At 42.6% G+C, this 19,230-nt stretch overlaps 2 protein-coding genes across 3 annotated transcripts in view; one reads left to right on the plus strand and one right to left on the minus strand.

The window, feature by feature from the left end:
* Positions 1-539: 539 nt before the first annotated feature.
* On the plus strand, positions 540-12,378 carry POLD2 (DNA polymerase delta 2, accessory subunit). Its single transcript, XM_081961261.1, has 11 exons — positions 540-899; positions 2,019-2,270; positions 2,571-2,692; positions 5,760-5,883; positions 6,001-6,115; positions 7,171-7,369; positions 8,726-8,806; positions 8,916-9,073; positions 9,809-9,936; positions 10,912-11,013; positions 12,099-12,378. Exons 2-11 carry the CDS (start codon positions 2,051-2,053, stop codon positions 12,260-12,262), a joined length of 1,413 nt encoding a protein of 470 aa, XP_081817387.1. The 5' UTR covers positions 540-899; positions 2,019-2,050; the 3' UTR covers positions 12,263-12,378.
* Positions 12,379-12,412: 34 nt separating this feature from the next.
* The window catches only part of AEBP1 (AE binding protein 1), a 30,347-nt gene continuing 23,529 nt past the window's right edge, over positions 12,413-19,230 (minus strand). For both annotated transcript variants that reach the window (XM_081961260.1, XM_081961259.1), the window contains exons 18-22: positions 18,316-18,495; positions 17,241-17,583; positions 16,400-16,539; positions 15,214-15,313; positions 12,413-14,563 (exon numbers count right to left, since the gene is read on the minus strand). In XM_081961260.1, the coding sequence (XP_081817386.1) occupies positions 14,004-14,563; positions 15,214-15,313; positions 16,400-16,539; positions 17,241-17,583; positions 18,316-18,495 (1,323 nt within the window). In that variant the 3' untranslated portion in view covers positions 12,413-14,003. The remainder of the gene's footprint in view (positions 14,564-15,213; positions 15,314-16,399; positions 16,540-17,240; positions 17,584-18,315; positions 18,496-19,230) is intronic.

Here is a 19,230-nt window from a genome sequence, read left to right on the forward strand (position 1 = left end):
TTCATTCTCCTGTCTTGCAATGTTCTAAAATACTAATTTCTCGGTTAAATGGAGTAACACTCGGGCCTTTAAAATTGCCACCATCCTTATTTCCAGCATGGCTGGAGGGAACCCTTAGAATAACTCAATATTTATCTTCCAGGCTTTCACTGAAGTTTTTCCCCTTTGCTTTTTTATGGAAAGAGTAGATATTCAAGTGCTTCTGAATCCGGTCCGTGTCGGGGGTTCTAAAAGGTTTTAAGGATAGGGTTTTCCCTCTGCATTTAAAGCCAACCACCCACGCGGGAACCCAACACGCAACGCACCCTGAAATGGATTGAGCGCATGCGTCGTTGAGAGCGGGAGTGGGGTGGGGGGTGGGGGGGTGGAGGGAGGCGGACACGCCCCCTCCTGCGTGCTGCAGCCGTTCTAAAAGGCCCTCTTGTGTCGAAGAAGAAAAAAATAAAAATTAAAAAAGCGACCCGGAAACATAACTTCAAAGGGGTTCTCGCTCTACAGGCGTGAGTCTATGGAAAAAGGAAAAAGCCTGCGCGGCGGCGCCTTACGTCACTTCCCGTCGACGTTTCTCACTCCCCGCTTGGATTCGGCGCGCTTTTCCTCTTGGTCCTCCCGGGTTTCTGCGAGGGACGCGGGCTCGATCGGCGCGAAGGAGCCGCTGACTGCTGGCTTTTGACGGGGGAGGCTTCCTCCGGGTCAGCGCTTGAAGCGGCGGGGGTGGGGGAGAAGGAGAGGGCGTGAATTTGTATGGCAGGTGGGGATACGGAAGGTGGAGCACCCGGGTGAGGGAGGGGAAGGTGGACGAAGGCGCTCCGCCGGCGATCGGGAGCCTTGGAGGGAAGAGCTGAGCCCGGCGGGCAGAAGTCTTAACAAGGGAAGCCTTGGGAGTTGGGCTTGGCCTGGTAGGTTTCCACAGTTTCTGCCAATTCTTGTTGCTGTTTGTTGTTATTGTTGTTATTATTATTATTGTCATTATTGTTGTTGTTATTATTACTATTATTATCATTATTATTATTATTATCGTTGTTGTTGTTGTTGTTGTTATTATTATTATTATTATTATTATTATTATTATTATTATTATTATTATTATTTATGGAATGTATTAACCACCCAATTCCAATGGGCTCTTTTGTTCCTTCCTCCTTGCAAAGTCCTGGCATGCAGGCAACGGAGGATACCTGGCATTTCTAATCAGTGCATAATACAATATGAAACGATGTCCCCACAAGCAGCAGCTTTTACATTGCCAACCTAAAATCCTGATATTTCAAGGGGCTCTTGAGTCAGGCCCACCTCAGCACAGGAGTCAACCTGATAAATGGCTGCCAAAATTAACATCAGACCAACAGTCGAGAAGGAAACAGCAACCCAATCGAGGAACTGCCTAACAAGTGAACAGTAAAAAGCCCTAATGACCACCAAGACCACCAACCACTGAGAGGACAAGCCACTAGAATATAAAATGAGAGCAAACTCCACTTCCTACTAGCACTGAAGATGCCCCCAAAGGTGCTTTTTCAAGGGGAAATTGGACTTCCTTGCTTTTCTTTGAAGAAGTTTCTCTTCTTTAGCTTCTTGGATGAGAAGCAAAACGTCTTCAAAGAAAAACAAAGTCCAGTTGCCTCCTGAAGAAGCACTTTTGGGACAACCATGACCTGGATGACTGAGAATCTCCACAGACTTTTAGCACTGATGATGTTACCTAATTTGGGTAATGAAACATCTGCAAGAAAACAACCAACTCAGAAAGCAACGACCCTTCAACACCTTTTCCACCTAACTGTCCTTTACATATAATGGGTGATTATAAAAATCAATCAACAAATAAATGAACATGTCCTTAAAGATTTAATTTCTTGTGAGTTTCAGCTGCTTTTTGAGATGCAAAAAGTGGCAGCTGGTGAAGTAAGCTGCATCTCATGAAAGTTGTGCTTCTTAAGAAAAACATGTCAGAAAAGGTCTTACCAGATTCCTGAGCATTTCTCTAACCACTCGTCTAATTTCTTTGTCTCCAACAGAAATCTACGTAGCTCCTTAACTCTGCAACACAATGTTCTCAGAGCAGAGTATCCAGTCTGCACAGGGCCTCTTGACATCTCCGTCTGCAGTGGCTTCCACCTTTGCCCGCGTGCCCATTTCAACATATACCAACTGCTCGCAGAATTTCAGGCTTGGAGAACGAAGTTTCAATCGGCAATATGCTCATATCTATGCTACACGCCTTATCCAGATGAGACCGTTATTGGTGGACAGAGCCCGGCGTAAATGGGGTGAGTTTATCCTAATGAAGTCTTGTTTTGTGGACACTGTAGAACTTTGAGGATTTACATAGTATCACGGTATTTTTTTTAATCTTGATATGTGCTTTTATAATATACTGGTTTGGAATTTCTATTGAACATACGTTTCCCCCCAAAAAGTAATAAGTAAAAGCTTACATTGTGAGCCCAGAAACTAGACAGTTGTCGGACTTTTGACAGGTTGACTAGAAGTAACCCTTCTAATTAATTCCACATCATAGGCTCTTGACATTTTTTTCACCTTTAATCCATTGTCTACTTTTCCTAAAGGGAGCAACATTACAGTGAAAAAGCTGTGTGAGTTGCAGATCTCAGAGAAGTGTTGTGTGGTGGGAACACTCTTCAAGTGCATGCAGCTTCAGCCTTCCATCTTGCGGGAAATCAGTGAAGAGGTATGAGAAAAGAACCTTACAGGTTTAATTTAAGAAGCATGGGAGATATCAAAGGCAGACTGAGGGATCTTCTGCATCTAAAGAACCTGCAACTGGATTTGAGACCCTTTCAGATTTTGCAGTGACCTTGCTGGATTCATAGTCCTAGTGCCTTGTATAATGCTGGGGTTATAATAAAAAAAGGAAAGTGGAAAGAAGACATTTCCTTGAACAAACTCCTCTTGCATAATAATTGTTCAGGATTTATGAGCAAAAAGATTCATTTTCTGTCTGAAAGTCTGTAAAACAGACATATTATTTTAAAAGCTTCTCTCTTGCACAATTGGCTTAACATTTAGCTTATTTTGGAAGGACAGTTGATGAGTAATACCAAATTTGTCCCAGTAAGACATTCAATAGCATGCTATTGATGGCAAACATATGTTGGAAATTTACCACCAAAGATTGGCTGTAAGAGCTATTGACCAAATGAATAACATCATTATAGGATACTTTTTGATTTCCTTGTTTCTTTAATAAAACCGCTTGCTGTGTTCCTGAGTGCCAACAAACAAAAAATAGAAACATCTTAGGAATGACTATTAATCCATTAATCAGGACAGGTTGGGAAATATGTGCTATTTATTATAAGATTATTTTGCCTTATGGATCTGTTTTTTTTTGTGGTTGATTCATTGCTGTGTTGGCAATGACTGAGCATATCATAAATCCACAAGGCTCTTGCTGATGATTTCAAAAGTATTATTTCAGAATGTTAAGAGTCCTCAGTGATAAAAATGTGGGAAGATTCAGCCATTTCCAATTGTCTGTCAGTGCATAGGATTTTGGAGAAGAATTGTGGGACCAGGGGGGTAAGTTGTTTTTGCCAGCAAATGCCAAGTTCTCCCTGTGGAGGAAAAGGCTTCTGCCAGGGCCTCTTGAGTTAAATGCATAGTGGAAACTTGGCTCTTTCCTGCTTATTGAGCATGTGTTTCTAGAAATAGCACGTTTCAATCTTCCCTTTAACTCTCCCGTCTGAAGTTACTTAGTTATCTATTTACCGACTGCAGTAATTTTTTCTTAAAATGCCGCCAACGTAAAACAGAACTTTTATTTGCTGTAAACCACTAGCGATAGGGATGGAGAAGCCCCTGCTCTGCTTACCATGGGGGAGCAGTAGAATATGAGATAATTCCTAAAAATATTATCATCAGGCTCTTTTGAAGGTAGTACAGTAATCCTCGACTTACAACCACAATTGAGTCCAAAATTTGTGTTCCTAAGGGAGATATTTGTTAAGTGAATTTTGCTCCATTCCGCAACCTTTCTTGCCACAGTTGTTAAGTGAATCACTGCCCTTGTTCAATTAGTAACATGGTTGTTAAGTGAATCTGGTTTTCCCATTGACTTTGCTTGTCCGAGGTCACAAAAAGCGATCACATCACCCTGGGACGCTGCAACTGTCTCAAATAGCATCCAAATTATAAATCATGTGATCCTGGGGATGCTGCAACAGTCATAAGTGTGAAAAACAGTTCAGAAGTCATTTTTTTCAGTGTTATTGCAATGTCGAATAGTCACTGTAAGGAACTGTTGTAAGTCAAGGACTACCTGTAGAATAAGAGGGTATTATATATATATATATATATATATATATATATATATATATATATATATATATATATATATATATATATATATATATATATATATATATATATATATATATATATATATATATATATATATATATATATATATATATATATATATATATATATATATATATATATATATATATATATATATATATATATATATATATATATATATATATATATATATATATATATATATATATATATATATATATATATATATATATATATATATATATATATATATATATATATATATATATATATATATATATATATATATATATATATATATATATATATATATATATATATATATATATATATATATATATATATATATATATATATATATATATATATATATATATATATATATATATATATATATATATATATATATATATATATATATATATATATATATATATATATATATATATATATATATATATATATATATTACAAGCCACTGCGTTGCTAAAACTCAACTATCAATTTGAAAAAGTAAAAAAAAAAAAATCATGGATGGCCATAGGATAATTCACTGCTTAAACAGCTTTCCAGAACAGGTCTTGGCACTCCCTAAATGTAAAAGCTATGAGAGATAAGGATGTTGTATCCCAGGGGTGTCAAACTCACAGCGTCATGTGATATATTGCAACTTTTCCCCCCTTCGCTAAAATAGGTGGGCGTGGTCAGTGCATGATGCACCTGCCCATGGGCCGCAAGTTTGACACCCCCCCCCCAATGTTGTATCTCGTTCAAGTATTTTGTTCCTAGACTTTTAGACGTTCAAATCTTACCTAGTGATCATCTGAGGTCCTAGGAGCCATAGGTTCAGCTTCTATAAAGGAGCAGCTGCTGGCATTGAACCAGAGGAAGTGGATTTCAATTGTTCTCAGAAAAGCTTGATAAACAACTGTATCCCTACATCGGTGCCCTCTTTGTATCAGCCAGTCTCCCTTCCTTATCTGATAGTTTTGGATTCTTGAATTTAAGAAAATTGAACAGAAGACTGACAAAAATCACCCCTGTATTCTAGAATTGCAGGCATTCTTTTGACTATGCTCCACTATTTTATTTGGAAATAACCCCTTATCTAGAGGGGGAGTATGGGATGGAGACCATTGAGATGGGAGGGATGGAGACCATTGAGATGGGAGGTATAGGAGAGACTGGAAGAAGCTTCATCAGTTTGCACTATGCTAAATTATTCGTGTTCAGCGTGGCAATCTTTTTGTGAGGCTCTGTCACACACCCCAGAGTGAAAAAAATGCACCAAAGGAGGTCCTTAGGCCAAGAAGGGATTTAAAGTTAAAGCAGCTTAAATTTGTGCTTTAGCTCCTGCCGAGTGTATCAGAGACTTAGCATCAAAGCTGGTGCGCATTGGCTGCTTCCTCATGGCAAGATTTTGTTCATCTTCACAGCACAACCTGCCTCCCCACCCTCCCCGCCTCAAATACATTCATGAGTCAGATGAACTGATCCTGGAGGATGAGCTGCAGCGGATCAAACTTGAGGGAGAGATACCGATTGACAAGCTGGTGACAGGTGGGGCCGATGACCCTGTTTTGAGCTTCTTGTACCTGACATCTTTGGAATGCCTGGCTTCTGCGGAGGCAAACGTTCCGCTCGATTACTCACGCCTGCCCCTTTCTGCTCTTTCAGGGACCATCCTTGCCGTCTACGGTTCAGAGAAGGACGATGGCAGATTCCTTGTGGAAGATCACTGCTTTGCAGATATGCCAACCCAGCTGCCTATGATGGGGCCCAACACAGACAAGTGAGGCCCCCTATAACCTTGTCCTATGACGACCTCTGCTGAAGCAGCCCAGGGCTCTCAGAATGCAGGTAGTCCTCAACGTAAGACCACAATTGAGCCCAATCTTTCTGTTTTTTCAGGGAGACCTTTGTTAAAGTGAGCTTTGCCCCGTTTTACAACCTTTCCTGCCACCTTTGTTAAGTGAATCACTAAAATGGATCCGTTTATAACCTCCGTGCGAAGTGATTCTGGCTTCCCCATTGACTTGGAGCGTCAAGGTTGCAAAAGGGGAATCACAATGACCCTGCAACGGTCGTAAGTGTGAACCAGTTGCCAAGCATCTGGATTTTGATTTCATGACCATGGGGATGGTGCAAAGGTTGTAACTGAAAAATGCTCATTAGTCACTTTGTTCAGTGCCGTTATAACTTTGAACGGTCACTGAACTGTTGTAAGTCAACAGTCTTTCCACCAATTGACAGCCTAGAACAGGAACGAGGAACAGGCTCCCAGGTTTGTTCTCTCAAGTGGCCATCTTCAGAGAGATAATTCCTCAGAGATCTCCCCTTAACGGTAGATCAAGCAATAGTCACTTAACGATTTATTTCTACCTGCGTAGAATATGAGTTATGAGTTCCCCAACTTCCTTTGGTGGTCTGGACCTTGGAGGACCTACGATGACATTACTGAAACTTAGCAGCAAACTGACAAAGCCCCAGGCACCCTTTTTGGCAAAGAAAGTAAAACAGATGCATGAAACCTTGACTAAGCTTAGTGCAGATATTGTCCTTTTTCTTTTTCTTTTTTAAAAAAGCCCAACCTCTTCCTCGGGATAAATGGACCTAAAATTGTTCTCCATCCACTGAGGCCAGCAGGGCATCCCTTCACCCTGCTGGCTGCTCATTTACAAGGAGCTGAGAATAATGCCATCCTTGTGGCGGAGTGATTCTGGTGATGGGCCTGCTTCCCTTCTTTCCTTAGAAGCTTCTTTGTTAAGTTCCCCCAGCATAAGCTATTCCCCGAATAAAAAAGCCACACTGTTCTCTGACCCCCATGGCTTGTATTTCACCTTGCAGGTTTGTCTTGCTGGTGTCAGGCTTGGGCCTTGGTGGCAAGAGTGGAGACAGTCTCCTGGGCATGCAGCTTCTGGTGGACATGGTGACAGGACAGCTGGGCGCAGAGGGGGAGCAATCCAGTGCGGCCTTAATTTCCCGGGTCATTCTGGCAGGCAACATGCTTAGCCAGCACACCCAGAGCAGAGACAGCATGAACAAGGTGAAGGTGTCAGAAATGTCCTGTGAGCCACACTGTTAGCTTATACCAGGGGTGTCCAAACTTGGGAACTTTAAGACTTGTGGACTTCAACCCAGCATGGCTGGCTGGGGAATTCTGGGAGTTGAAGTCCACAAGTCTTAAAAGTTCCCAAGTTTGGACACCCCTGGCTTATACATTGCACTTATGTTGTGTCTTTCTTTCACTCTCCATTCCAAAGGAGAGCAATTTCTTTATTAGGTTTATTTTTTACCACACCTTTATTTATTTTTAGGTTTATTTTATTTTATCGCACATTATTGTAGTGTGAACAAGGTGGTGAATATTGCTAATACTCCCTCGTCCTATTTTCCCCACAACAACCATCCTGTGTAGTGGGTTGGGCTGAGAATGTTTGCCCCAAAAATCACCCAGCCAGCTTTCATGGCTAAGGCGGGACTAGAACTCACAGTCTCTTGGTGATTGGCCCACTCAGCTGGCTTTCATGGCTAAGGCGGGACTAGAACTCACAGTCTCTTGGTGATTGGCCCACCCAGCTGGCTTTCGTGGCTAAGGCGGGACTAGAACTCACAGTCTCTTGGTGATTGGCCCACCCAGCTGGCTTTCATGGCTAAGGCGAGACTAGAACTCACAGTCTCTTGGTGATTGGCCCACCCAGCTGGCTTTCATGGCTAAGGCGAGACTAGAACTCACAGTCTCCTGGTTTCTAATCTAGTGTCCTCACCAGTAGACCAAACTGGCTAAGAGGTCTAGTTCTGTTCCTTCAGATGGAAGATCACAGCAAATTCATCGATGATCTTAATATACATGGGGCTTAACAAACAAATGTACCTTCTGAGGTGTCGTTTCCCAGTTTTGTACTTATGACCCTTTTATGCTTGCAGGATAAATTTAAACAGTAGTCAAGCAACCCCTGTGGAAATTTCTTAAGAAAATTATGGAATCTTAAAAGCAAATTGATAGCTTTAGTTTTTTGAGCCAAGATTCCAACATAAAATCTCCCGGGGTATTTTTATGCTTCTACCAATTCAACAACATTTCGATTTATTTCCTATTTTGAGTTGGGAAGTTTTGAGCTTCTCTAACAACCCATTCCAGGCTGTGCTATGACTGCCTTTGTACATGTTTCATTCCGTCTTTTGAATTTTGATGTAAACCTACATCTTGAACAGTGCAGCCCTATTCCTTGTTAAAAAGAGATTTAACAAAGGGGATATTTTTGCCTTATGAAGGGAGGCAGGAGGGGGGGGGGAAGAGTCCTTAACTATTATCCGTTAGCTTCTCTTGTATTCATTCAGCATTTCTTTCATTCCCTCTTAATTCATACTTCGCTCTTTTTTTTTGTACCTTGTCGTGCAGGCAAAATATCTCACCAAGAAGACTCAAGCAGCCAGTGTGGAAGCTGTAAAAATGCTGGATGAAATTCTGTTGCAGCTCTGTGTAAGTTTTGCTTTCAAGAAAGGGTGGGGAAGCTGTTGTGTTTTTTTCCCTCGGTCCATGGTGAGACGTGTTCCCTGGGCCTAAGGGCTTGCTCACTCTCCCTTTACAGATGTCCATCCCTGTAGATGTAATGCCAGGCGAGTTTGATCCAACCAACTACACGTTGCCTCAGCAGCCCCTGCATCGCTGCATGTTTCCTCTCTCGAATGCGTACACCACCCTGCAGCTAGTCACCAACCCATACCAGGCGAACATTGATGGAGTCAGGTAAAAACCAGCATCTTTGTTCTGTGCAGGTTGTCCTCAACTTACAAGCAAAATTATACAATAATACAATAGTAGAGTTAGAAGGGACCTTGGAGGTCTTCTAGTCCAACCCCTTGCCTAGGCAGGAAACCCTAAACCGTTCCAGACAAATGGCTATCCAACATCTTCTTAAAGACTTCCAGTGTTGGGGCATTCACAACTTCTGGAGGCAAGCTGATTAATTGTTCTCTCTGTCAGGAAATTTCTCCTCAGTTCTAAGTTGCTTCTCTCCTTGATTAGTTTCCACCCATTGCTTCTTGTTCTGTCCTCAGGTGCCTTGGAGAATAGCTTGACTCCCTCTTCTTTGTGGCAACCCCTGAGATATTGATTGGGACCAGAATTTCCGTTGCTAAGCAAGGCGGTTCTTAAGAGAGTCTTGCCTGGTTTTATAATCTTTTGTGCCACAGTTGTGAAGCAAATCACTGCAGTTGTTGAGTGAATCATGCAGTCGTTAAACAAATCCAGGTTCCTCCAGTGATTGCTTGTCAGAGGTCAACCCTTTTTTTCAGCACTATTGTAACTTTCAGCGTTTCATTGAATGGTTGAACATTACGTTAGGACTGCCTGTCCGTTACTCCGAGTTACTCTGAAAATATGTAGGATAAAAATAGAATGCATAAAATCCTTTCCTTGACATTCTACACCAGAGTGCCTTCTTATTCAGGTGTAAAGCATTTCCCATTTTTCTCCGTGTAGATTTCTGGGAACTTCAGGCCAAAACGTAAGTGATATTTTCAAGTACAGCAGCATGTCTGATTATCTGGAAATTCTGGAATGGACTTTAAGGATTGGGCATCTCAGCCCCACAGCTCCGGACACTCTGGGTAATATAACTAAGAGATACATTTGCTAGCTTTTCTTTGTCTTATTTTAGGCTTTGCAGATGGGCTAAACCAACTCTCGGGTTGTTTTGATTTGGGGTGTTATTATGGAGGATTAAAGTCTACTTGCTGGGAAGACCTCTCAAATGTTCAGCTCATGCATTTTGGGGTAAAGGAGGAAGGGATAATTGCCTATAGTAGAAGATCCGTGCCTGCTTCCTCCTCTTTGTGTTAATTTCTGTAATAGATCTTAAATATGTGATGATGATTAAATATCTGATTGTTCTATCATAAAAGAGTGCCCATAAAGCTAGTGAGAATGCAATGCAGAAGCATAAAACTCTGGGGTTGCAAATGGAGAATTCAGTACCTACATTTTCAACAATATCTCCTAGGGATGTACAGTAGACTTTGGTCTGTAGGTAGAGAATTCTCTGCACAGGATAAAGCACCTGCACTTTGTCACGTTCTTTATCCTGTGGAGCAGGTGTTAAGATTCCTGCCCAGAACTTAAGCCTGTGTATTCCAATAGAACTGGGGGGGGGAAAGAGGGAAAAGCAAGACTGGATTTATGCTTGGCAAGAAAGTAAGACTCGATCCCTTGAGTGGGGGTGGAAGGAAAGAAAGCACAGGGCTGGGTGCATATGTGCTGCATTTGGATTCAACACGGAGGGAGGGAGGAAGGTGCCAGAAAAATCACGGGGCAGAAACCCCATGGAGAGAAGGAGCAGCAGCAGCAGAGTGAGATGTACCAGCTGAACCCTACCTATCCTTTCAAACTCCCAAGGGTTTTGTCCCAAACCCAAATCAGCCTAAACGATCTGGGTTTTTATGGCGAGGTCACAGCCTGCCTGGAACCATTGGTCTTCTGAGGCATGTTGTGTTGGTTCCATGCAAGGAGCTGATCACATGCTTTGCCTTAAGGCTGCCTGCTGGTGGGCCATTTATCTAACGTCCCTGATCTGCCTTGTCTTTCAGGCTGCTATCCATTTTACAAGACAGACCCCTTCATCTTCAGTGACTGCCCTCATATCTATTTCTGCGGCAATGCGCCCTCCTTCAAATCCAAGGAAGTCAAAGGTAAGCCAGTACTGACAGCTGCTGCTTGAAATGTTTGCAAACAACATCCAGGTGGAGGGTTATATAAGTTGCTGCTTTTCAATGTAAAGCTTAAATCTCGCCAATAAATTGGATAGTTCAATGTTTTTGTAAGTACCGAGACCCTTTCTCAACTCCCCCAGTTCTGGTTTTACAAGTTGGCTTATTTTTATTGGATATTTTTGTTCTTAGCAGATTCCACAACAGCTACATTAGCCTAAAGCCCTGGAATCTGCGTAATGCCTATGAGCTTTGTCCATCCAGCCCACCACCACCTGTCTCAAGTGCTGCTTTTGTCAAACAAAAATTGCTCTCGGTCAGGGGTGTGAAACCAAGGCCCGGGGGCCAGATCTAGCCCACAGGGTGGTTGTATCTGGCCCGCGGGACTGTCCTGGAAACAGCGTAGTACTGGCCCACGGTGCCTCTGCCAGAGAAAACGGAGCTTGGGAGCCAATTTTCACTGGCAGAATGCTCAGGCCACCACAGATGCTCCCGACACGAGTGATGTTGAGCTGGCCACATCCACCCCGTCCCCCTGAGGTCAAACACAACCCTGATGTGGCCCTCAACGTGGCCCTCATTTTTTTCTACCTAGAGCAGGGGTGTCAAACTCAATCAGGTTTGACACCCTTGCTCTAGGTAGAAAAAAAAATGTCAATTTCCTGAATTGCAAGTTGTTTGCTAGAATCTTTTATGTCTTTCCCATCCCCTAATCCTCCATCCTTTCTGATGAGAGCAGGGCTTCAACTTGGGAACTTCTCTGTACAAATCACACACTCTGCCATGGTGGTAGGGCAGGAAACGGGCAATATGAGTACAGTTTGCAAACACGGGTGAATTTGGCATCTCTGGGTGGCTCTAAAAGTCAGTGGTGAGAGAGGCAAATATTAATACAAACCCTGATAAAGATTAGGAAAACTTGCTTAAAAAACAACAGCAATCACGAATGTTTTTCCCAACTTGGGAAGAGGGGGATAAAAGGAAGATTCTGACCCTTTCCTCATCCTTGTCTGTCCCTTCCAAAGTTCTGATAGTTGTCTTCATTTGTCTGCCTTCCTCCTTTGCAGGGGAAGATGGCCAGAAAGTCTTGTTGTTGACACTTCCTGATTTCAGCTCAACAAAGACTGCTTGCTTGATCAATTTGCGTGATCTCGCTTGTCAGCCGGTTACTTTCTCGGCCTTTGGTGATGAAGAAGAAGAAGAAGAGACAGTGATGGAGACTGGTGCCTGAGAGACTTTCTCCTTCCTGGAAATTGGGAGTCATCCCTGTTCCTGCTGTTTACTGTAGAGTTTGACGTTTAATTCAGATAGATAAGAATACAATAAAATATTCCGGGTTCCTTCACATGTGTTTGGTCTTCATGACCAAGAACAAGGGGAATTTCTTGTATAATTCATTTTATTCAATGAATACAACTGTTGGAAAACCGAAAAGGCTCAAGGTGACCCTGGACTGCCTCCTGGGCAGCAGCTGCTTCAAAGTCATCCATGAATTTAGCAAATCCCAATCTTTCTTCTTGACTGTTGCAATCAAGGCAACAGCTTTCCTTGATGTTAGGAGGACCACAACAAAGTGATACTGACTTTGTAACTCGGTACCAGCTCCTCACTTTGGAAAATACCCAGAATCCTATGGGATTCAAGCATGACGAAAACGGAAAGTAAGCCATTTATGCCTTGGAAACTTAAGCTGGTTGGCATTTTGAGGATATATGTGTGTGTGTGTGTGTGTGTGTTACAACCCCTGGTATGCCCCAATATGGGAGTGAACTCTGCTCCCCCTTTCTGTCTTTCGGCTCACTGCAGGAGCCCATCCAGGCAGAAAACCATATTTTTAATGTTGTCTTTGTTATATTTGTGTTGTATTTGTGCTGATAAATAAATAAAGGGAGACTAGTATAGATCTATTTCAAGCTATTTAGCTCTCATCAGCTAGCTTGAAATAGATCTATACTAGTCTCCCTTTATTTATTTATCTATCAGCACAAATACAACACAAATATATATTCAAATCAATTTTCAACTTAATCAATTTTTGCTCTGGTTCTAGTTGTGGCTCTTATTCTATTCTTTAAGAGGTCTTTTACTTCTTAAATAGAACTGGAAAGAAATTTGAAATTTTCATATAGCAGATCCCTTTCGTAAAAATATTAATACTGCAAATAAACAGCCATGGGAACACTTCGATAAAACTGTTGGGTTGTGCCCCAAACGTCTGTCAGTACTTGATGGGCTCCATTATTTCAGTGAGTTTACATGGGGAAGCAACAGCTGTGGGTCTCTGGATAAACGCTAGTTTGCTTCTCCCCATTGCAAGAATCTTACACTGTGCTATAAAGCAGCGGCCCCCAACCTTTTGGGCTCCAGGGACTGGTTTCATGGAGAAAGATGTTTCCATGGACCAGAGGGGGTGTGGTTTTGCATACTGCCTGCATCCCGTGGATGGGGCTTTGCTTGTTTGTGCTGCCCAGTTGCTGGCAGGCTGAGGACCAGTGCCAGCCCATGGACTGGGGGTTGGGGACCCCTGCTGTAAAGAACATAAAGTAGAATGGAGTTTTAAAAAAAGGTTAACATACTAGGAATGTTAAAGATTCAGCCGGCTTATGTTCTTAAGCTCGTTCCCTATTCTATAGTCAGCCTGAGATGTACAATTTGTTCACCTCAGCTTTCCATTCGTCAGGGATTTAGCATCCCAACCAACCCCAGAAAGAAAGCTGAGCCTTTATATCCAAAGAAGAAAGAGAAAGTTGTTTGTTGTGTGTGTGTTTGAAAAATAAATGATGCAAACGTGACAGCTCTTAGAGCCTGCTTAAAGCAAGGGGTTCCTGGTGGATCCTAAAACTAGGAGAACATGCCTCCACATACTACAGTGAATAGATACCGCTACCTGCTCCAGAAGAGGCGGAGTAGGCGTTAGGAATGTCTTCAGAGCGTTCCTGGCCTGCAGTCCTCACAAACCTGACAGGCTGATCCTAATCGCCAAAGTTTACTGTGTACGTCTCTGCTGTGGTCATGGGAAAGGCAGTGCCAGTCATCTCCGCCTCGGTTACTTCCTCTGTTACTGTCTCCCATTCCGTCACCGTCTCGGTGTAGACATCGGCATCCCAAGAAGTGGCTGATTCTGCTATGGGAGGCTCTTGACTCCACGATGGGAGCGTGGTGCTGCTGAACCAGAAGGGAAAGGAAGAACTTGGAGGAAGAGTGGTGGGAGTGCTTGTGCTGGCTTTCCGCAGCCGTTCGAGCATCTTCTGGCGCAAGCGAGCTCTTTGGCGCATCCTCATCCTCCAGCGCATGCGCTCCTTAGGTGTCATGGGCCGTCCCAGCATGGGCCTCCCAAGACGGTGGTTGCCGTTCATGGCTATGATCTCCCGGATGCGTTTCCAGTTGGACCTTGACAAGATGAAGTTGCACTGGGTGGCTCCGATGTCATAAAAGACACTGCAGGTTTTGGCACTCGGATTGTAGCCTTCGGCCTTGGCTATCACACGGTATTCGCCAGGATTCAGGATGCGCCAGTAGTCTCCTCCACTTGCTGGAACACAAGAGAACAATATCTGATGAGCCATGGTGGCACCGTAGTTAGAATGCAGTATCATAGGATCATTCTGCCTGTGACATTCTGCCCACTGTCAGCAGTTCGAGTTGCACCAACCCAAAGTTGACTTGGCCTTCCATCCTTCTGAGGTCGGTAAAATGACCCAGAATGTTGGGGGAATATGCTGACTTTGTAAAATGCTTAGGACTGTAAAGCATTGTGAAGTGGTATATAAGTCTAAGTACTATTGCTATGATGCTGAAACTGATTGCAGTTAAGGAAATGTGTTCCAGTGTTGGAAGAGAGAGGTCAACCTATTTTCCAAAGCACCAGAAGACAAGAGGAAACAATGGAAACTAAAGAAGGAAAGAAGCAAACTAGAACTAAGGAAAATTTTCTAAAACTGAAAACAATCAATGGTACAATTTGCTCCATCCCTGGAGGCTTTTTGTCTGAAATCGTATAAGGCCTCCTGCTTGAGCATGGGATTGAACTAGAAGATCTCCAAGGTTCCTTCCCACTCTGTTGTTCTTTGTGTGTGTGGAAAAAAGGCACATGCTTTGCAAGCAAAAAGATCAGGGAGACGCATGTGGTAAGAAGGTTCAATGAAAGGACTTGTATATTTGTCTTCACTATTCTAGGCATACCTGTTTGCACATCATGTTCGATCCCCATCACAGAAATGGATGCATTTGCAATGGGATCTCCTTGTTGATCTGTCACTGTGCCCTTAATACCACGATGTACCTGTAAGACAATGTCCTTAGTGTAAGAGAATTATATTTTCATTTTAAATTGTTTAGAGCAGTTGTTCTCAACCTTCCCAATGCAACGACCCTTTAATACAGATCCTCACGTTGTGGTGATCCCCAACCATAAAATTGGTGTCTCGGTTCCTAAGACCATTGAAAATATGTGTTTTCCGGTGGTCTTAGGCGACCCCTGTGAAAGGATCATTGGACCCACAAAGGGGTCCCAACCCACAGGTTGAGAACCACTGGTTTAGAGCTTGCCTTTCCTTTGCTCATCCACCTCAGGCCTCCAGGACACACTTCAGAAAAGTCCATTAAGCTATTATGAAAAGTCAGGTGCCTGCTAGGAACTCTGATGGTTCATAGGACACTTGGCAGGTATTCCAAGTTAGTTCACTAGACATATTTTACATTGTGCGCAACCGGGGGGAAAATTGTTCTGGTAATCAGCACCAAAAGGCTTGAGGCTTCTCTGAGCAAGAACCATAAAGAAACTTACTCTATAAACACTGTCCAACCATCCAATATTTCTACTGTCCTTGCGTAGCAGACAACAGAAGAACTAAGCGAGCTTTCAATGCTCCAGTGAGGTACATAAAAACAATGTAATTTACTAGCACTGATTTACTAGGCACGGATCTTGAACTAGAGATACTTAGATTTAAATCCCCGTCCAGCCAAACAGTTTATTAAGTGATTTGGGGCCAGTCACGTAGCTCAAGATAATAAACTCATTGTCTTATTGATGGGAGAGTAAGTAGAGACTCTGCTCTAGACACCACCTTGAACTCCAAAGAAAAGATGGCTTATAAATGTAATTTTAAAATGCATTAATAATTTCCCTCTTTTCCATGAAAATTACTACTTGGAGACAACACATGAAAAGTACAAGTGTTTTCCATCTACCCTATCCAGCCAACTCTGGATGAGTAAGTTGTTCTCTTCATGACTTGGTGAAGGTCACTCACCTTCTAGATGCAAATAGAAATAATGGTGTATTACTGGTTTAATCCTTACCGACTGGCCCAGCCTAGCTGAAAAGATTTGTTCACTGCCACTCGGTGAACCAACTTCCTCTCACCTGCTCCATGAAGGTCAGCAGAGATTCCTTGTTATTTTCCCACTCCTGTGGAAGTTCACTTTCATGGGGAAATTTGTCACACCCAGGATAGATGGAGAGCTCCAGACAGTTGGAGTGTAGGTAGCTGAAATCGTTCAGGGCTGAAAGAGTTAGCAGGGAAAGGACATCACCCTCCATTCTCCACTTAAGGCCTTAATTCCCTCGACAAACTCACGTCTACAAGTTGCACAAAGACTACAAAGTCAGAGGATGAAGCGAAATTTAGAAAACCTGATTGACGTTTAAACCCCCGAAGGGTGAATTTCGTGAGAAACCAAACTTCATGAGAGAACTGCTTAAACAATAAAGATCTATTTAGCCTCATTTCCTATTGGAGGTCACACCGACCCAGGAATCTATCTAAACCTAGCGCAACCGCTTCATATGCACTGTCACACACACACACACACACACACACACACACACACACACACACAGACATATACAAGATTACAGTTCTGAAATTTCCTTATCTCATGTCTTTAAATTCTCCGGCTTGCTATTCCCTCCTTCCTTTTTGTGTTCTGCAAAATGGGAAGATATTTTGAACCAAAAAGATCAATGTTGTAATGAAAAGATATAGAATGCCTCTCTCATCCTCTATGCAAATTCAGTACCAAGCAGGAGAGGACCACAAAGGCGTTACACACACAAAAAAGTTGAAAGCAAAAAGAGGCAGGAGAACTTGAAAGAATGAAATGTGTACATCTACGTGCAGCTGTGGATTATCAATCGTGGCACTTCTCCTAACAGATCAGACTGTTGAGATTCCTTCTGCTTGTCTTCCATGCTTCATACTTACTGCCTGCTTGTGGCTTCCACTTGGCCCCATTGACAATCCCCATTCCGTTAGTCACATCTTGATCATGGCAACCTCCACGAAATGTTTCCGTCATTGTGAGATGGGCCGATGCATAGGAAATGGCCAGCCAGCGGAAGATGGCATGGTCTGGGGTCTCTTTGGCTTCTGGGTTTTCCTCTTCATAGTCCTCCAGGGATGGTGGAGGACCTACTTCATTCTCATTGATGGGCCGAGCCATGTTAAAAGGATAGGTAATGAGTTTCTCGCCCCCTTGGAAGTTGGCACCAAGCACGAAGGGGATCTTCTCCATCCAGGCTAGGATGGCCCTCACCTCAACTGCCACCTGGGAGAAAAAAGTTCCAAAGGAAAGTCATGGGTGCTGGAAAGAATGTGATCATAACACAATATTCCAATGAAAAATAAGTATTTTATTTTCTTGTAAGCCATGATTAAGCTGCTTTTTTTATTTTAAAAGTGAAGCTATGTAAGTTCTACTTCGGTTTCCATCTCAACTCCTGGTGACTTCAAAATCAGTTTAGTTTTCTTAGTTATAGCACAGAACCAATTTCTTCTAGAATGCTTTTTCAACAACTAGCCTAAAGCCCTTGGATTATGTGGTGCTCTTAACCAAATCCTCAGAAGATCCAACCCTGTTCAGCTTTTCTAAAATCAGCCAGCCCAAGCATATGAAAACAAACAAAATTGTCGGGTCAGTCTTTTTAACTGATGGAAGCTTGTTAAAGAGAGTTCCGACTTAGAAGTAAGAAGAATTTTTTTGACAGGGACAACAATTAATAATTGGAATAGCTTCCTACAGAGTTGTGGGTCTTCCATCACTGGAGATGTTCAAAAATGGACTGGACAACTATTTGACCGGGATGGTATAAAGTCTCCTGCCTTAAGCAGGTAGTTGAACTTGAAGACTTCTGAAGTTCCTTCCAGCCCCATGAGTCTATATTCTATGTTTCTTGAACTGGATTATTCCTGTCTTTAAAAACTCACATACATGTTTTAAGGGCTGGTGGGTTTTTCCTGCCCAAGATGCTCACCCATCTTCTTCCATCTGTGTACTTACTGTAGCATCTTCTGCAAGGTAGTGATCAGGAATTGGCATGTGGTGGTTGGAGACTCTGTGGGGTACCCATTTTCTCTCTTCTGCAGCCCAGAGGATGCTGTTGAGATCAGGGAAGTTCTCAAAGAGATCAAAGCCTTCTTCATTCCAATGTCCCAGAGCCCAATTCCCTAATTCTGAGCCCTGAAAAGAGGATGATGATGATGATGATAATGTTATCCATTCAATTGTGTCTCACTCTTGGTGATTGTATGAGCCAGGTCTTCCAATCTTACACTACTTCTTTGACTTTTTCTATGCTCTGGCTGGTGTCAGCTTTGATGGGTTCCAGCCACCGTGTTTTTTGGCAGCCTGTTTTCCTTTTACTGCTAACTCTTCCAAATATATAATTGCCTTCTCCAGTGAATTCCCGCACATCACATGGCCAAAATGCGGGGAAGAGAGGATAGGCTTGCATAATCATATTCATGGCTAGAGCTTGCATTTATTTTTATTGGTTTTGGGTTGCTTTTTGAGACAGCCTCAATCACAAATAGGCCTCCCTATTTTTGCTCCCTGTGGGGATGATGCCAAAACAGCTGTCTAGGAACCGTTAAGGTGCGTATAAAACTAACTCGGCAGTTGTATATCAACGCCAACGTCAAATTTGCAAGGCTGAAAATTGCTTGGAGGCTTTGTGCTCTACTTGTGCAGAAGACCTCATTCTGAAATGGCTCAGCCAGCCAATTTTTTTTCTAGAAAAGAAAGTGAGGCACAGCTGTGCAAAGCCAAGGCAGATCTTAATCTGCATACATTTTTAAAAGTTAGCAACTGGTGCATTTCCATCTTTTTTCTTTTTCTTTTTTTTTTGTAATAGCCCCAACTCTTCCAGCTTGGGGTTCCTTCCATCTGTTTTTGGAGTCCTCCGGCTCAGTCTAC

The sequence above is a fragment of the Natrix helvetica genome, assembly GCF_964273705.1.
Source record: "Natrix helvetica genome assembly, chromosome: 8".
Taxonomy (NCBI): domain Eukaryota; kingdom Metazoa; phylum Chordata; class Lepidosauria; order Squamata; family Natricidae; genus Natrix; species Natrix helvetica.

Excerpts from the sequence above, each read along its gene's own strand:
- POLD2 (XM_081961261.1), top strand. The coding sequence starts at position 2,051 with ATGTTCTCAGAGCAGAGTATCCAGTCTGCACAGGGCCTCTTGACATCT. Across the intron at positions 6,116-7,170 it reads ATGGGGCCCAACACAGACAA|GTTTGTCTTGCTGGTGTCAG; the intron begins GTGAGGCCCCCT and ends TTCACCTTGCAG. Across the intron at positions 11,014-12,098 it reads CAAATCCAAGGAAGTCAAAG|GGGAAGATGGCCAGAAAGTC; the intron begins GTAAGCCAGTAC and ends CCTCCTTTGCAG.